The 19172-nt window shown below is 42.6% G+C and overlaps 1 protein-coding gene across 3 annotated transcripts in view; it reads left to right on the top strand.

Annotated features, from left to right (window-relative positions):
• Window positions 1–19172, top strand: part of XPO4 (exportin 4) — an 87386-nt gene that overhangs the window by 58940 nt on the left and 9274 nt on the right. For all 3 annotated transcript variants that reach the window (XM_069969821.1, XM_069969820.1, XM_069969819.1), the window contains exons 8-16: window positions 2932–3089; window positions 3194–3368; window positions 7523–7699; window positions 11188–11330; window positions 12129–12274; window positions 13495–13672; window positions 16895–17054; window positions 17151–17320; window positions 17852–18026. In XM_069969821.1, the coding sequence (XP_069825922.1) occupies window positions 2932–3089; window positions 3194–3368; window positions 7523–7699; window positions 11188–11330; window positions 12129–12274; window positions 13495–13672; window positions 16895–17054; window positions 17151–17320; window positions 17852–18026 (1482 nt within the window). The remainder of the gene's footprint in view (window positions 1–2931; window positions 3090–3193; window positions 3369–7522; window positions 7700–11187; window positions 11331–12128; window positions 12275–13494; window positions 13673–16894; window positions 17055–17150; window positions 17321–17851; window positions 18027–19172) is intronic.

The raw sequence follows: 19172 nt of genomic DNA, 5'->3' as shown, positions 1-19172 counted from the left end.
GTGGTAACTTTCTCTGACGGCGGAGTGTGTCCAGCTGCATTCCCCAGGACATAATACACACTGTGAGAACAGATCAGGTTTCTCTAGTATTTTGGCTAGGTGAACCTGCTCCAGTCCTTGTTCTATGATGGAATTCCTCATATTCTTTGTTTCGTGTATTGTACAGTCCGTGTATATCCCATATTGGACATCCTGATGCTCTATTTAAGAGATTTAAAAGTTATAACTTATCCCCTGCCTACAGGAGGATAGCTGGCAGCTAGCTGATCAGATCCCCACTGATCACAATGACTCAATAGGTCAATTCCCCATAGAGAATGAATAGTGTTGACCGAGCTGCTGGATTCACTTGACTCCCGTTCTTGTGATAAGTGGGGGTGGGGAAAAATGAAAATAGGGGGTGACTTTTGTAATCGTAGATGTGTATTCTAAATGTGAGACGTTCTATTTTCAATACATGGGAAAATAGTGATGGATTGGTGGGTGTAGCATTTTGATCTACGTCTAGAGAACAGTGTTTAAAAGGGTATACTGGCGAAAATCTTTTTATTTTAAATCAGCGGGTAACAGAAGTAATTTACAAATCCGTATAAAATTTCTATTTAAAAAAAAAGCTGCTGTATGTCCTGCGGCAAGAGGTGTATTTCCAGTCTGACACAGTGCTCTCAGCTGCCACCTCTGTCCATGCCAGGAGCTGTCCAGAGCAGTAGCAAAACTCTATAAAAAACATCATGCTCACTTTAGTGTTCACAGTGCTTATAGACTTTCTCTTTTGTAATCTTTTTTAAAAAAAAACCAAAAACCTAATAACATTGAACCAGAAAACCTCTCTAGCCCTGGACAGTTCCTGACATGGACAGAGGTGACAACAGAGAGCACTGTGTCAGACTGAAAAGAATACACCACTTTCTGCAGGACATACAGCAACTGATAAGTACTGGAGGACTTGAGAGTTTCGCCATAGTACCCTTTTTAAGTGTCAAGGAGGCGTTTCCTGGTGGCAGCATTTATCACCTCTCCGTCCTCCAACCCTTCCTGCTCTGTATAATTGCTGCCCTGAGCCCTGTACATCAGTGAAAGCATGGCCGAGACGTGTTGTTTTTACCCGTCTAAATAATTTTTATTTTTATTTTATTTTTTGCTTTGTAGCATTGCACTATAGAAATGTTGTGCTTTTAGGTTCGGCTCACATTTGCTTTGCAGCTTCCACTGTAGGAAAAAATAAGGTAATGCTCTTGGAAGAATAAAGAGCTTCTATCGTCCAAATCACCAGTTCTAGTAAACGGTACAGACCCATCCAACAGTGACATAACAGTGCGTGAGGCTCAGCAGTAAGGCTTAGGAGGGTTAAAAAAAAAAAAAAAAAAAAACCCTATTCTCTATGTCAAGATCACGGGCCCCAACCCACTCCGGCCTGGTTGCAGTTGCCAAAGACTGTCGGGGAGCCAATCGTGGACCGTTTTTTGATATGAAGGCATCTAAACTGTGACTGGTTGTAAGACTAAACCAGGAGAAGCGCAGCTATGTGCTTCTCTCCCTGGCTTGCTACAGTCTGTCCAGGCTGCACTAGATGGGCTTCATTACAAGTCTATGGAGCCCATATAGTGCGACTGGATAGACCTCACAGCCAGCCAGGGAGTAACATGCACAGCCATGTTTTATTCCTGGCACTTTCTAATGAGTGGTCATACAGTACATGTCCTAGATAGGAATCCACCCTTAAAAGGGGTTATCAAGGCTTAGGCTGGGTTCACACTATGTTTTTACAATCTGTTTTTTTTTCATCCGTTTTTGCAGAAAACAGATGGAAAAAACGGATGCATGTGTTTAATCGTTGTGATCAGTTTTTCCATTGAATTCCATTATAAAAAAAGGATCAAAACTGATCAATTTTTTTACGGACACAAAAATGACTGCGTTTTTGTGTACGTTTAAAAAAAAAAAAACTGATCTGTTTTTTTATAATTCAATGGAAAAATGGATCAAAACTGATGCACACACATGCATGCGTTTTTTTCATCTGTTTCTTGCAAAAAGCGGATGGAAAAAAAAAAACGAATTGCAAAAACTTAGTGTGAACCCAGCCTTATTAAAACATGTCCGCTCCTGTCCTTGGTTTGTTGTGTGGTTTGCAGCTTAGTCCTATTAAAGTGAATTGCACTGAATTGTAAAACCACACACAACCTGAAGACAGGGGTGGTGCTGTTTTTGCAAGAAAGCAGCTGTGTTCTAATCCTGGATAACCTCTTTCACGTCAATAATAAATGCTAGAATTGTCCCTTCTTGCACATGTATCTGTGACCATTAGGCCTTGCCTGTACCCGTCTGCTTGTCTTAAATATTGCTGCCACATGGAGGTGCTAGATGTCACTCATTCCCGAACTGGGTCTATACTGGAAGCGGTTAATAAGCAGACGTGACAATGCTGTTGGCTGGAAGCTAAGCGTCCTGGCAGCCTCGGTAGCGCGCAGCCTTTCATATGAAGTGTTGTGAATGATTGACTGTTGTGTGAGTGAATGGCACGGCCTCAGGCCGGACCCCTGATTAACCCCCTGTGGTGTTTACCTCCATCAAAGCTACATCCGTATACGCTTGATTTGAAACTGTCATCTAAGTTTAGCCAGACGCAGTAGCTGAGGCATAGCTGGCATAATCCAGATAGCTGTCATGACTGCTGTTTTTAGAAGGAGCAGTGAGTCTCGGACTGGCATCTGTTTTAGCTCGGCCTTCAAGATGAAGGTAGCACCCAGGAACTTTTTAGCTATTTTAAATTATGAGTGCAAGACTATTGGAAAAGGGGACTGCTGCCGAACATAGTGCGGATTAGACGCTCGCCTCTTTTCTTACTGCTCAGTCCAGTAAGACTTTTCTGTTCTACAAAGTGGCGTGCTGTTTGTGATACAGCTGGTCATCGTGCCCTGTTCCCTACAGGTTCATCGGAAAATCAGGGAAGACTCCGACATGGCCCAAGACTCTCTTCAGTGCTTGGCACAGCTGGCGTCTCTCCACGGACCCATCTTTCCCGATGAGAGGTCACAAGTCGATTACTTGGCACATTTCATTGAAGGATTACTAAATACAATTAATGGGTAGGTATGGTTCCTAGCCTGAGACATGCCGTTATTTCTAGCCCACACTGCCCTCCTCCTGTGACATCTTCCAGCGTTCTTAATCTTGTTTCTTTTCTGTTCAGGATAGAAATAGAAGATTCAGAAGCGGTGGGCATCTCCAATATAATCAGTAACTTAATCACCGTTTTTCCTCGCAATATTCTGACCGCCATTCCTAATGACCTGTTCTCGTCTTTCGTGAACTGCCTCACGCACCTCACGTGTTCCTTTGGAAGAAGTGCGGCCCTGGAGGAAGTAGTAAGTAATGACATTTTGACTTGAATGTTTGATCCGATTGTAAACCAGAGCGTTAAAGGGGTATTCCGCTGAAATTAAACGTTTAATATATTGCTGCGCCCTGGCCCAGAACATGACATGCAAACTATTCTCACCTTTCCATGCTCCCCCGGTGTCGTTCGTGCCGAGTCATCTTCGGGTCCCGGCTGAACAATTTTGCCTCAACCCTGAAGTGAAGACTGGATCGTTCTGCTGGGACACAAAGAGGACTCAGGATGTACAGAGCACTTAATCTTGTTAGGAAGAACTTTTAATATGTTGGAGGGACTTGTCAAAAGTTTTGACTGGTTGAGGTCTGCTGAGACCCCTTCCAATAAAGAGAACGAGTGGGTGAGAAGCGGGCAGTAATGCAATTCTTTGCACAGTTAGGGTGGGTTCACACTACGGAATTCTCACGGATAAACTCCGAAGAATTCCGTCGGCTGTCCGCGCGCACGGCCGCGCGCCTTTCCGTCGGCTCCATAGACACCATTCTATGGGCCGGCGTATTCCGCTATCCGCCCAAAGAATTGACATGTTACTACTTTGAGCGGATAGCGGAATACGCTGGCCCATAGAATGGTGTCTATGGAGCCGGCGGAAAGGCGCGGCCGTGCACGCGGACATACTGCGGAATTCCGCAGAGTTTATCCGCGAAAATTCCTCAGTATGAACCCACCCTTAGCCATGAACTCTGGACAGCAGCTTCTTTATAAGTCTTGGGGCCACTGGATGGAGATGATTGACAGCAGATAAGTAAAGTGTGCTACTTGTTTTCTTGATCAGTTGAGTTCTCAGTAGTGCGAGTACTTCTGACATTAATCTCTTGTCCCTCTAAGATGTCATAGGGGTCGGAGGGTTGGGAGGGACACCGATGATACCTGAGACCTCATTGACTTATAATGGGGTCTGTCAGATTCTGTCATGGTGGTCTTCCTTTTGAGGGGGAAGGATAGTGCTGTGTGCTGTACTTCCTTTTCTGTAAAATATGACTGAATTTGTGACCCAGCCTTTTAACAGATCATAATACACACATTTGAGTTTAGTCTTAGTTCTTTGTCTTAAAGTGTCACTGTCGTCATAGACAAGTCACAGACATGTCAAAAGTTTTGATCGGTCTGGGTCTGAGTGTTCAGACTTGTACCGATCGGGGGAGGACTGCGCTGTATATGATATGTCTGTATGAAATGTCAAAAGTTTTTTGAAACAGGTACACTTTAAAGCTGAGTTCACACTACGTATATTTCAGTCAGTATTGTGGTCCTCATATTGCAACCAAAACCAGGAGTGGATTGAAAACACAAAGGATCTGTTCACACAATGTTGAAATTGAGTGGATGGCCGCCATATAATGGCAAATATTTGCTGTTATTTTAAAACTGCTGTTGTATTGAAATAATGGCCGTTATTTACTGTTATATGGCGGCCATCGAATCAATTTCAACATTGTGTGAACAGATCCTTTCTGTGTTTTTAATCCACTTCTGGTTTTGGTTGCAATATGAGGACCACAATACTGACTGAAATATACGTAGTGTGAACCCAGCCTAAAGAGTATTTTCAGTTAAGAGAGAAATGGTGCAGAGAGTTAGTTTGCTTTATTGGCTTGTGTATATACCTGGGATCCAATATACCTCTAATGCCATGTGCAAATATGAAAGACATGCAGTGAAAACCTACAATAAATGACAGTACATGTGAATGGCTTCTAAGCTCCATCCACAAACCCGCATCAAATCTGCTGCATATCCTGTACATATGGCGGCACCCTAAGAATAGAACAAATACAAAAAAAAGCAAAGTGTTCAATGTGTTACAGGGACATGTTGCTTTTTGTTGTTGTTTTTCTGACCATGCCCATTTAACATCACTCTTGTCGACTGCACGTCTCCTGGTTAGTCTAGGCCTACGCATCGTCTTTCTTTCACTCGCAGACTTTATGCTTTTTGATGGACTATCTGAGCTCCGATTAGTAACTGTGATGGGAGTTTGGTGATATGATTGTTCATATGACTTTTCAATATAGCTTATGATTGAATAGTCATGAGTTATTAAGACTTCTCATCAGGTTGTCCAGCCTGTGTCCGGTCTGGTGGGATGACAAAGTGTTAGAGTGTTAAAGATCGCCAGCACTGAGCAAGGTCCAAAAATATCATTGGCTTATTGGGTTGCTATGCTTTTTGCCAACTCACTGTACTGAATCACAGTTGCCCTATGTCCCACAATTACCGTGATACAGCAAGACCATAAAAGACCACGATTATACATTTTAGTGGCTTTTTATATTCCGTGCCTGATGGGGTTTTCACAAAGGAAAAGCTACAAGTGTCTTAAAGTGGCCATGTAGTATAGCTGCCGACAGATGAACACTGAAGCCCTAGCCACACCACCGTCATGGTCTCCATTATACAGGAAGCCATGGCTGCAGGGACAGACTTCAAGCAGCACCCAGTGAATTATAAGAGGTTCCCATGTGGGGTCCATAGTCTTGGTGTATAGACTAGTGCTGTATAATGTAGTTTTTTTCCTGTCAAATCTGACAGAGCAACCAACAGAGACTCTAGTTGTGAACCTAGCTTTATTTGGCCTACTATATTCCCAGTGTACATGCATGTCTGTATATGTGGAGAGAGGGGGGTAAGCTGCTGGCAGATATCAGGAATGCTAAAATCCAACTAGCCGATCCTACTTTCTCCCGTCTTCTGTCACCAGAGCTCTGCATACACAAGAGGTAGTTGGCTTTCCCCAATGAAGTGGCAGCTTTGACTGCTGTTCATTTAATACACAGGTGGCCGTCCAGCAGAACTACAATTTTCATCATGACAGCCAAAGCTTTCCAGAAACGTCACCTTTCCCCTACATGGGCTGTGTGTGGTATCATATCATATAGGCTGAATTGTAATACCAGATACAGCCTATGGATGGAAGTGGAAAACTAATCCTGGAAAACAATTTAAAGTCTTAAATCTGTGTTCAGTTTATGAGCTCCACAGAATTACAATACCATAGGAGCCAAGGTCCCGCTATGGCATCCCCCATCAGTAATGGGCAGCGGTGAATTATAATCCTTTATTACATTATACTAAACTAGGAAAATGTGACTGTAAAGGGGGATTAACAAGGTAGAATGAAAACACTATGTAACCAGCACACAGTGATGTATATTAATATAGGAGCGGCAGCATTACTTATGGGAGTATATATTCAGCAGAAGTTGCTATGTGGTTGGGTATGGGTATACATATATCAATAGCTCTGTTCTTTGGTGTATATGAACATATAATACCAGTTACCAATTACTTGGTTTAGATTTACTATGATGAGGTGTCAATGTATCAGCCTTACACCATATATTTCCGTAGATATGAGGCATATGTGATGCGGACCAGAACCATTGCTGCAGTTATTCACATCTATACTGAATGAATATATATATATATATATATATATATATATATATATATATATATATATATATATATATATAAATGATTCTGAATGATTCTTTGCTTTCGTGACCAGAAATTTAAAACCTAAGATCTATGTAATACATGGATAGTTTCTTATTTGTTTTTCTGGCGAGTTTATAGCTCATCTCCAGCCTCTGGAGTCCCCCAGTCTTTAACATTTATGAGTCCCTACAGGGCTTTCACATAGAGCATGAAAACAAGTCCTTTCTGAAGTGCTGGAGGCTTTGACAGGTCCCTCCAGCTGCCGCTCTCCGGCAGTCCTGCTATATGATCTGTTGACCGAGTCACTCCAGCTTTGAACTGGGGAGTCTAGACTGCTGAGATTATACGGCAAGCATAAAGGATTTAGAGGGGATGATACGACACCCATATGTTTACATACACAGCCCACACTGTAAGGTTGCTGCAGCTTAGCAGGGTGTATTCTGGTGAGCTCGGTCCATTGGTCCTGGGTTGACCCGCTTCATTTGTAGAGCTAGTATAGCGTCCTCCATATACCAAGCAGCCTCTCAACTTCACAGTGGTATAGCATGGGAACTCTACTATAAAACCTGCCTCTAAGTGCATGGGGATTCACCCAGGTTATAGACATCTAGGTGGCCGTGTCATATAGTTATACTTGTAACTGCTCATTCTGACTATCACTTTTTGCCTTTTCATTTGCAGCTTGACAAAGATGACATGGTATACATGGAAGCCTATGATAAGCTACTTGAATCCTGGCTCACATTGGTGCAAGATGATAAACATTTCCATAAAGGCTTCTTTACCCAGCATGCCGTCCAGGTGTTTAACTCCTACATCCAGTGCCATCTAGCTGCTCCTGATGGCACCCGGAACTTGGTGAGTATTTTGTTTTTCCACCATCACTAATCCCACAGGCTACAGCAGGGATGGGGAACCTCCTGACCTCCAGCTGTTGCAAAACTACAATTCCCATCATGCCTGGACAGCCAAAGCTTCGCTTTGGCTGTCCAGGCATGATGGGAATTGTAGTTTTGCAATAGCTGGAGGGCCGGAGGTTTCCCATCCCTGGGCTACAGCCAGTGTGTGACTGGGGTACCTGGGGCCCACCAGAGGAAATGATCCTTGGGGCCCAGTAATATACAACCAGCGAGACATGACATGCAGACCCGCTCCTTTCCTAGATTCATCTGTATCTGTGACAAATCCCTTGTGAATAACATTTTCAGTCGAACTGAAACTCTCAGATCACTTTCCATTTATACAGCTCTCAGGGTATGCTGGGAGTTGTAGTTTCTGAGTGGACAACACTTTAATAAACCACTGTGTGCAGAGTCTCCTGGTGGCTGCAATTTGTGGGTGACAACCACCAGCCCTGAAGCTCCAGCAATACATCCATCCACAGCAGCAGTTATCAAAGGATTGTACTACTGTACTACAACTCCCAGCATATCCTGAGGGCTGCAGAAATATATACACACACATACATACACCAAGACCAAAATTACTGACCAAATCCTGTATACTGACCAATATTGCAAATAATACCAGTATACAAGGGGGAAATATTACCGCCATACCATAACCACTACCATCACAATCATATTGTTACTGATCAAATCCAGTATACTAAGACCAATAAAACACAGTACCGGATCAGAAGTAACAAATATAACCCCTGCATACTGACTAAAGCCACTGCTGCTACTGAAGAAAATCCACTGTACACAGATCAGTATCTCATACAGTCATATAGAGGCTGACCCAGCTCTACACAGGTTCTGTACTCCATATACATTACAGTGCAGTTATATCAGGTGACTTACAGGGGGGTGTCTTCTCTGATCAGAGGAGTTTTCATTTTCTTCTCCATCTGCCCTGGACTATTATGAGAACTTCTCGGAGCCACAAATCCACAGAATCTGGCAGAAAAACTTATTAGGCTCCTCACACTGGCACCATCCTCATCTCTCTACACACTGCACATCTGTATTGGCCCCTTTACACCCTCATTTAGTGGGTAGGCTGACTGTGTGATCTCCCTTATAGTATATGCCCCCCCCCCCTTATAGCCTCCTCATAGACACCCCCCCCTGGATTATTCCCCCCCAGATGCCCCCCCCCCCCCCCCGTATTATGCCCCGTATAGATGCCCCCCAGAGATATCCCCCTTTTAGATGCCCCCTGTATTATCCCCTGTGTTGTCCTTCTTATAGATGGCCCCCTGTGTTCTCCTCCTTATAGATGTCCCCCGTGTTATCCCCCTTATAGATGCTACCCCCCCCTCCCCCGTGTTATCCCCCTTATAGATGCTATAGAATATAATACTGATCCTGATTGGTCACACTATATATAGCTATCTTATAAGCATTGTGGATCATGTTTTAATACACTAATTTTTAATATAAAAAAATACTTTATAGTAGACTTATTTTTAGTAGGGTCCCATATAGGGGGGCTTTACTCCCCAGGCTGTAGCCTCTATGAATAATGATTGTGGTGTAATATTAAGACCCCCGGCCTCTGACTAGAGCATCCTGTAATTGAATCCCCCCACCCACCCACTACTTCACTACTTGTGTCATGGGGTGTCTGTAAGGGACTGGTCACATGGCAGATTGAACAAACAGAAACAACCAGAACTCCATTCTTATAGAAAACCTAGGGGGATCAGCTGAGTCGCCATGTAAAGGCTGGGAACTCTGTACCTCAGAACCTCAATGACCTGAGGGTCGCTCTTCAAGAAGAGTGGGATGCCATGTCTCAGCAGACAATAAGACGACTTGTGAACAGCATGAGACGTTGTTGTCAAACTGTAATTGATGCTCAAAAATAGATGACAAGTTATTCAGACAGTGACATAGTTTGTTGGAGTATTCCCACTACTGGTGTTGGCTTTTGTTTCAATTTATTGTTTGAGATGAAAAAAATCACCATTGCTGTTTCTACTTAAATGCCCTACTTTCATGATATATCATCGCTGGAATGTGACATTTTTAACATTTCCCATAAATCTCACCCACAAGCTTAATATCCCTAACTTTTTGTGAGCAGTGCATATTGACTCTTCAGAGACTGGGGATCAAACCTTGTATCTCACTGTATAGGTGTTTGCATCACGAGTAGCGAGTAGGTTAAGGAATTAGGGCAGTATCACAGTCCATATTGCGGACTTAACCTGCCCAACCTGCCTGCATTTCTGATAACCTTAAAGGGGGTAGCCATGTTTTTCTAAGCCTGGATACTTTCTTCCAGAACTAGCACCACTCTTGTCTCTAGTTTGTGTGGATTTTGCCACACGATTTGGAAGAAAGCGGCCATATATTTCTAATCTTGGATAACCCCTTTAATGGCTGCCTGTCAGTTCAGGTCTACAGAAATAGTAATGTGCTCATGTGAAACTGCACCTAGGAGGGTGTGCATGTCTAACCAAATCCTGGTGACTATTGCAGTCTATTCCTGAGCGGTTATCTACCTGCAGTCAGGATTATTCTGATTATTCTACAATATTCTATCTATAGATGAGCACAACTTGAGCATATGAGTCCGGCACTTATTGTGCGGCACTTATATATATACCGGTGGATAAAGAAGTTAGCTATAGAAGTTGCAGTACACCGCTTCATTGTGACTAGTGTGCCATGTCCTCTGATTCCTTTTCAACTATTCACCCTGCCAGTAAAGCGGATAATCTTCAGAAAAGTCTGCACTTTGTGTAAGGCATGCGGCCTGGTTAATCCACATATATAGGATGCTAAGGGGCGAACTGTTAATGCAATAGGAGGAACAAGTGTCATGTATATGAAGGGGGGAGCCCTTCTCTATCAAATAAGTTATTTAGCTCAAAGTAACAAATTAAAGCACAGCTGACATTCCGCAGCGCGACTTGGTTTCAAAGCGGTAGTCAGGGCTTACGGGCGGATGGGGAGCCCTCTGTAGTCGGCAGCTGCAGCTTTGAAGTCACCAAAAGAGACATATTTGCTGGTTTAGATTAAGGAGAGACAGGAATCCGGGAAGTGTGCGGCGAGAAGTGCTGAAGTGTGTAGCAGATTTTCTCCAGGACGCCCGGCTAATGCTCCGCACCCACTTTAATTTTCATATGAGCATAATGTAATAAGCCTATTAACGCTGGCGGCAGGATAGCCTGGATAAAGCTGGCACCAAAGCTGTCTGCCTGGTCCTATCTTTGCTTAGGTCTTGAGCCATCTAGTAGTAGTCATAATGTGCGTAGTAACTTATTTTGCTTTGTGTAGCGGTATAAAACACTGGAGAATATGATGTAGCACAGTCCTATTATATATAGCACAGTCCTCAGGGCTGCTTTTTCAGTCTCTGTAAAATCTTGTGTTTTTCTCTCTCCTGCTCAGACTGCTAATGGTGTTGCCTCCCGGGAGGAGGAAGAAATAAATGAAATTCAGGAAGATGACCGTGACTTATTTTCTGATCAGCTAGCCAGCGTGGGCATGCTGGGGAGAATCGCAGCGGACCACTGCATACCTCTGCTGACAAGGTACCCGATGGTCCCCTTTATTATTTGCATTAAGAGTTTATCCATCGTATAATATTAAACGCACAAAAAAAAAAAAAAAACTTTTCACGTGTGAGATATATATAAAAAAATATTGCTCAGTCAGTGTTTTGGGGGCTGTGACTAATTGCTAGAATAAGTGGAGAGAAGCGCTCAGGTAAGCACTTCTCTCCCGGTCTGTCTCTTTACTAATGGGCCTATAGACTTTTTTTTTTTTTTTTTCCCCATAGAATTCATTACACACTTACCTTGATGACTCAAAGTAAGTGTGCAGCAGTAGAGCCCCCTGTAATCTGATAGCTTCATCAAAAATTACAGGTTACATTTATACTTCTCCATAGTGCAGCATCCCTAACCACAATGGAACGGACCAATTGTCTGCTGCTTCCACAACCAATGGTGGGTTTGGCCAGCCAATGTCTATCTTATTTGCATGGCCATCTTAAAGGGGTTCTACAAGATTACAAAAAACAGCAACTTTTTTTTTTTGTAAAAACAGCACCACCCCTGTCCTTAGGTTGTGTTACAACTCTGCTCTATTTTCTTCAGTGAACTGAGTTGCAAAACCCATACCAAACGGAGGACAAAGTGGTGCTGTTTCTGGTGCATGTTCTTGTAAGCCTGAATAACCCTCTGTGAGAGTCCTTAAGTACATGTATCCTGGACAGCATATCTTTCCGCTGAAGTATTGCTGCTAATAACCATCCTGTGACATCCATAGTAGTCTATAACTGTGTATAGGAATAGCCACTTCATGATTGTGTAACTTTGGTCTTGTAGCTTGTTAGAGGATCGAGTGACGAGACTTCATGGGCAGCTACAACGGCACCAGCAGCAGTTACTGGCCTCTCCGGGGACAGGGTCCATAGACAATAAAGTGCTGGATGACCTGTATGAGGACATTCACTGGCTCATTTTAGTTACAGGTAAGAAATGCTTTACTAGGAGCCTCGCTTACTGGACACAAGTGCATATATCTAAGCAACGGTGGATACTACTCTTAGGACTGTATTAGAATAGTTCTGTCAAATGGTCATAAAATAAAGTGAATGTATCATCTAGATTTTTTTATACTGAGTATAGCCAGACACTGAACCATGTTGTTTTTTTTTTTTTTTTATTTGTTTTGAGGCGATCAAATGGCCTTTGCTCTGAGCCCAGCACTTATTGAGTTGCTTTACAGCAGTTACATGGACATAGACAGAAGGGAGACATTTTTTGACTTGTGTGCGCGTTTTCTAGGCATGCTCTGTGACCTATATAGAGGTAAGGTTCATTGAGAAGGGGGAAGCTGTGACAATCACCTATTGTGAATGGTCCTTTTCAAAGTTATCTAGAGATGTCTGCTGAAGGCTATGTTCAGACAACGTCTCTTAGGACTAAAAAGCTTAATAGCTAAAATGTTGTTTTGTTTTGTTTTTTTTTTTGTTTTTTTTTGCCTAAAAAACCTTATTTTAAAATGTTTTTTTTTTCCCGATTTACACATTCCCTTTAACTTGTCCTTTAAAGTATACATATAGTATGGAGGTGAGGAATGGGCCCATAGTGTTCTGTGGGCACTGGTTTACAGATGTAACGTATGCAGTGCTTTAGTCCCAAGCAAAACTTTGATCTAGTTATTTAAAAGTAGGAGCTTTTTCAGTTTTTAGACCCTAAATACACAACTCCTACTAGTAATGGTGGTAGTATGGTGGAATGGATAGTGCCTGGGCCTAGCATGTACACACTCAAGGCTGTCCCAGATTAACCTCCTGCGTGTGTGGTGCAATGTGGTCCCGCTCTTGGGGTCAGTGTTGCGTAGTCACTTTGTACAAAGGGTTCCAGACAAGGTCAGTCTGGGATCTTCAAGGAAGAGTTCACAGCCGAGGTCAGGTTAGTTTACTTCGGCTCCCATTTTTGTATCGCATTACAAGCAGTGTCACTGGAGCAGTCTGTGGAAATTGCTACGGTGTGCAGGTCTGTACAGAGAAGAAAAAACACATCACCCTGTCCTGCCAAGCAATGAGTCATGTGTAACAATCCCTCCATCACTCCTTCATTCATCTATTTAATGGTTTCTTACAGAGAACCACTTAGAACCTATAAAAGACATAAATGTCACCATATGGAGGCATAGACTATTCTGGATATATGTTTGTGGTTGCAGGCTACCTCTTGGCTGATGATGCTCAGGGTGAGACTCCATTAATACCTCCAGAAATAATGGAATATTCAATTAAACAGTCAACTGAGGTGGACATCAATACAACACTGCAGATCCTGGGGTCTCCGGGGGAGAAGGCGTCTTCTATACCTGGGTGTAACAGGACAGATTCCGTTATCAGGTCAGTCCAAGATGGTGTAAGACATGATAAATCATTGAATGTTTTTAGGGAAACTATTAATGCAAACACCTGGACGCGTATTTTGTTCCCTTCGTCTGGGGGTCCCCCCGACGAAGGCAACGAAATGCGCGTCGGAGTGGTGGCGTCCCGGAGAATATGTAGTAAAACCGGACCTAATAGGTATTTAACTAGCTGTGTCCCTAGGACAGCCGGGTTGATAATATTGAATGGTAATTCAGTAAAAGGATAGCTATTGGGATGTAATGTGTATTACATTTTAGACACTAGCGCTAGATGCAGTGATGTGTATTGTTGGATAGGCACTAGCACTTTATAACAGTATAGGCACTAGATGCAGTGATATGTACTGTCTTTATAACAGTATAATGCACTAACCATCCGGTGAACTCATTACGATCTGCCTGGATAATGATGTATTCTTCTAGTCAGGGACTTCAGTGTATGTGACCGAGTACTTACATTGTAACCTCCTCCGGGATAGCCACTGTTCTTTTAATGTTTGGTTTTATTTTAACATGTATATTTAATAAAGATTAATTTGTTTGGCTACATAAGTTCAGCATTTTTTCTTTTGGGGATATATTTGCAGGAGTAGAAATTTACTCACAGCAACTTAGTACTGCAAAATTAGAGATGATCCTTAAGGTCCTATTCCACCGGACGATTATCGTTTGCATAATCGTTAACCATTAACGATTTCAAACGACCGCTGCGAAAGACCTGAAAACGTTCACTCATTTCCATGGAACGATGATCGTTACTTATGATCGTATTTGCGATTCGCTATTTCTTTGCTATTGCGTTTGTGTCTACTGCAAACGACCGAACAAAGTCTTATTCAATGCGAACAATTCGTGAACGAGCAACGATAAAAATAGATCCAGGTCTTATAAAGCGATCAACGATTTCTCGTTCGGTCGTTAATCGTTAACTGCTATTCAAACGAACAATTATCATTTAGATTCAAACGATTTAACGATAATCTCAACGATAATCGTCTGGTGGAATAGGGCCCTAAGGGTTATTATCTGCCAAAGATTTGAAGCCAAAGCCAGGAGTGGATTTGAAAAGAAGAAAAATCTCAGACTTGGCAGATAATCTGTCAGATAATCTTTCTGTGTAAATGAACCCTAACAAAGGAGGTTTTGGGGTTAATAGAAAACTTCATTAGGAAGTTAAGGGGGTTATCCAGTGCTACAAAAAGATGGCCACTTTCTTTCAGAGACAACACGACTCTTGTCTCCAGTTCAGGTGCGGTTTGCATTTAAGTTACATTCACTTCAATAGAACTGAGCAGCAAAACCTCGCCCAAGCTGGAGACAAGAGCGGTGCTGTCTGTGGAAGAAAGTGGCCATGTTTTTGTAGTACTGGATAACCCTGTTTAAAGGGGTACTCTAGATATTTTTTTTCTCTTTCAAATCACCTGGTGTAAGTTATATAGATTTGTAAATTACTTCTATTTAAAAATCTCAGGTCTTCCAGTACTTATCAGCTGATGTATCTCCTGCAGGAATCAGTGTATTCTTTCCAGTCTGACACAGTGCTCTCTGCTGCCACCTCTGTCTGTCAGGAACTGTCCAGAACAGTAGCAAATCTCCATAGACAGTCCTGGACAGTTTCTGACATGGACAGAGGTGGCAGCAGAGAAGACAGTGTCAGACCATAATGAATATACAACTTCCTGCAGGACATACAGCAACTGATAAGGACTTGAGATTTTTTTAATATAAGTAATTTACAAATCTGGAAAACTTTCTGATGCAAGTTAATAATAAAAAAATTCTCCCAAGTAATGGTAAAGGTGGTGGGGGGTCCTTTTACATGGAACGATTGCCTTTAATAGGGGGTAATAGTTCTCCCATTTCGATGACAGAGATCAGTAATCAAATGATGATCAAGCAAACACTTGATTACGTTTACTGTATATCACTGTCAGCAGAACATCTTCCTGCTGGCAACAAAAATGGAGTTTAAAGGGGGTTTGAAAAACATGGCTGCTTTCTTCTAGAAACAGCACTACAGCGGTCCTCCGTTTGTGTGGTATCGAAGCTAAGTTCTATTGAAGTGAATGGAGCCGAGTTGTAATACAGTGCACAGCCTGAGGGCAAGTGTGGCACTGTTTTTGGAGGAAAGCGGATATGTTTTGTGGATGCTGGATAACCCTTTTTAAAGAGGTTATCCAGGATTAGTAAAACATTGCTCCTCCAGAAATGGCACCACACCTGTCCTCAGGTTGTGTGCGGTATTACAACTCTACTCCATTCCCTTTTAATGAAACTGAGCTGCAATACCAGACACAAACTAAGGATAAGTGAGGCACTGTTTCTAGAAGAAAGCAGCCATGTTTTCTTAAATTCTGGTTTACCCCTTTAATGGCTCCATGAACGATCCAGTGATTTGTTGTCACTCTCGGTAAGTGGATCCTTTTTAAAGCGCACCCATCGACCTGAATATAGTCGATCTGCATTTGTATTAGGCAACTTTGTGCTCGTTTCACTGCCACCTGTGATAAATAATTCCCTTAATTCCAAATGTATATCACTGCCAAGGGTAAATAAAACTTAGCGTTTAATATATATCCAATAAAATTGTTCACCTAATTGATACACCTCTAAATTCTAACCAGCACCAAAATAATCAAATAATCAATTTATACATAAAAAAGAAAAGAGCACAAAGGTATATACATATTGTCACAATAATACTGTGACATGTGACAACTTTGTGCTCGTGTTTAAAGGAGAAGTACGGTGAAAATTGAAGTATTGTATTGCCCACCAAAAGTTATACAAATAAGCAATATACACTTATTACGGAAAATGCACATAAAGTTAGAGAGGATGATGGCAGAGGGATGCCCAGTGTCCCTCCAGTGCCTTGTGTCCCTCAGTGTCCCTCTGCCATCATCCTCTCCAGCAGCCACAGCCCGCACAGCTCTGGGAGTCGGGTCGTGACATCACCATGTTATCCAGGAAGTGAAGCCTTGATGCAGTAGTAAGTGCAGGGAAAAAACACTTAGTGTACATTTCCCATAATAAGTGTATATTGGGGATTTGTATAACTTTGGGGGGGCAATACAATACTTTAGTATAAAATTTTGTCAGACTTCTCCTTTAAAACCCCATGCTTGCTGTGAATGAGAGCCGACTACTCTTAGGTGATTAATCTGTCGCTGTACCTGTATAACTCTCCCCTATGCAGGTTACTCTCTGCGGTTCTGAGAGCCTCAGAGGTAGAGTCTCGTGCCACAAGGGCGGATTTAACCCATCTTCTAAGCCCTCAGATGGGGAAAGACATAGTCTGGTTTCTGAGACGGTGGGCCAAGACTTATCTCCTTGTGGATGAGAAATTATATGACCAGGTTAGTACAAAACTCATCGGTAGCTGCCATGCTTTTTACTTGCTGTGTGTTTGTAGTCCTGAGCAGTCGATTACGTCTCTGGTTTGTGTCTTGTAGATAAGCTTGCCATTAAATACTGCATTTGGTGCAGACACGGAAGGATCCCAGTGGATTATTGGTTATCTGCTAGAAAAAGTGATCAGCAATCTGTCAGTGTGGAGCTCTGAGCAGGAGCTGGCCAACGACACTGTACAACTATTAGTAGCCCTTGTAGAAAGAAGAGAACGGTAAGTAACATCCCGCTATCTTCTTTATAAAGACCCTGTCCCCTCTCTCCTGACATCTGTTCTAGTAAAGGGAATGTAAAGTTTTGAAATATTAACAAAATCTTTCCAAAAAGTGCTAAAAACATTTTTTTATTCATTTTACTATGTATTATAAACTGAGGCGCTCAGCCTCCCCCTGCCTGTGGAATGACCCCTTCAAAGGTCGCAGAGCATGCTCAATAATGTTTCCTATTCATGTCAATAGGATAGGTCCTGTAAATTGTCGATGTTTGTTGAGCTTACTGTAAAGTATATCGCTAGATGCTGTTAAAAACAACTCAGGAAAGATGGCTGCCCTCATAGTAACGTACAAAAAAATTACAGATGTTGATTGGCCGTTATCAGTAAAAAAAAAATAAAATCTACGTAAACACATTAACAGCAATAGATCTGATTGTAATTTACTACTGGCAACGTTATGGAAATTTTTTCATAACTTTTCCAGGTTTATGGGAATTTGTTAAATTCTGATTTGGAGATTATATTTCCTAGGGCCAATTTAGTAATACAGTGTGAGAACTGGTGGAACCTTGCCAAACAATTTGCACGGAGGAGTCCTCCCCTCAACTACCTGTCCAGCTCTGTACAGAGGACTCTCATGAAGGCTCTGGTACTAGGAGGATTTGCTCATATGGACTCTGAGACGAAACAGCAATACTGGACTGAGGTGAGATTTGATATTTACTTATTATACGGTTTATAGCATGCAAAGGTAAATTGTCTCCATACTAGTGATGTCACGATACCAGAATTTTGAGTTCGATACCAATACCAGCTTTTTTTTTTTTCAATGCCCGATACCAATTCGATACTTAATAAATTATATTTAAGAAACAAAAAAAAAAACAAAAAAAACATACACAAGAATAGAAATGACCCCCCCCCCCCCCCTCCCCCCACCCACAGGTTCAGGTCAGTACGAACCAATTTATGTTCCCCTAATTTTATTACTTTAATAATAAAGTCCCCATTATTTAAAATAAATAAAAACTTGCCCAACTCTGCCTTACTTTTTGTTTTTGTTTTTTTATCTCTCCGCCTGTCTGGCTGGGGGGTGAGGGGGCATTTTTTGCGCCGTGATCTGTAGTTTTATTTAGTACCATGTTTTTATGTGGTACTGAACTGGGTGGTTTCTGCGCTTGCTCGGTTTAACGTGCGTGATCAGGAAGGTGACAGGTAGTATGGACAATAACACTTCAGCTGCCGGGGATGGGGATTGTAGTCATGTAACACACACTTCAGATATCAGGGGGGAGGATGGGGGTTGTAGTCATGTTACACACAACTGCTATCTGGGGAGGATGGGGGTTGTAGACATGTAACACACACCTGCTATCGGGGAAAATGGGGGTTTTGGTCATGTAACACTTTGACTAACAGAGGGTGATGGGGGTTGTAGCCATATAACACACACCAGCCAGCAGGGGAATGATGGGGGCTGTAGCCATATAACACACACCAGCCAGCAGGGGGGATGATGGGGGTTGTAGCCATATAACACACCAGACAGCAGGGGGGATGATGGGGGCTGTAGCCATATAACACACCAGCCAGCAGGGGGGATGATGGGGGTTGTAGCCATATAACACACCAGCCAGCAGGGGGGATGATGGGGGCTGTAGCCATATAACACACCAGCCAGCAGGGGGGATGATGGGGGTTGTAGCCATATAACACACCAGCCAGCAGGGGGGATGATGGGGGCTGTAGTTTTACTATTCCTGGTGTCAGGGCATGCTGGCCACTGACCCAGCAGGGTGACCTGGATTTGTCTGTAATCTGTAGGTTACAGCCCCCCCTCCCCAGTCAGAGT

Source organism: Dendropsophus ebraccatus, chromosome 5 (assembly GCF_027789765.1).
Source record: "Dendropsophus ebraccatus isolate aDenEbr1 chromosome 5, aDenEbr1.pat, whole genome shotgun sequence".
In the NCBI taxonomy this organism is placed as follows: Eukaryota; Metazoa; Chordata; class Amphibia; order Anura; family Hylidae; genus Dendropsophus; species Dendropsophus ebraccatus.
Note: the sequence above shows the minus strand (reverse complement) of the source record. Positions and strands in the feature narration are given on the sequence as shown.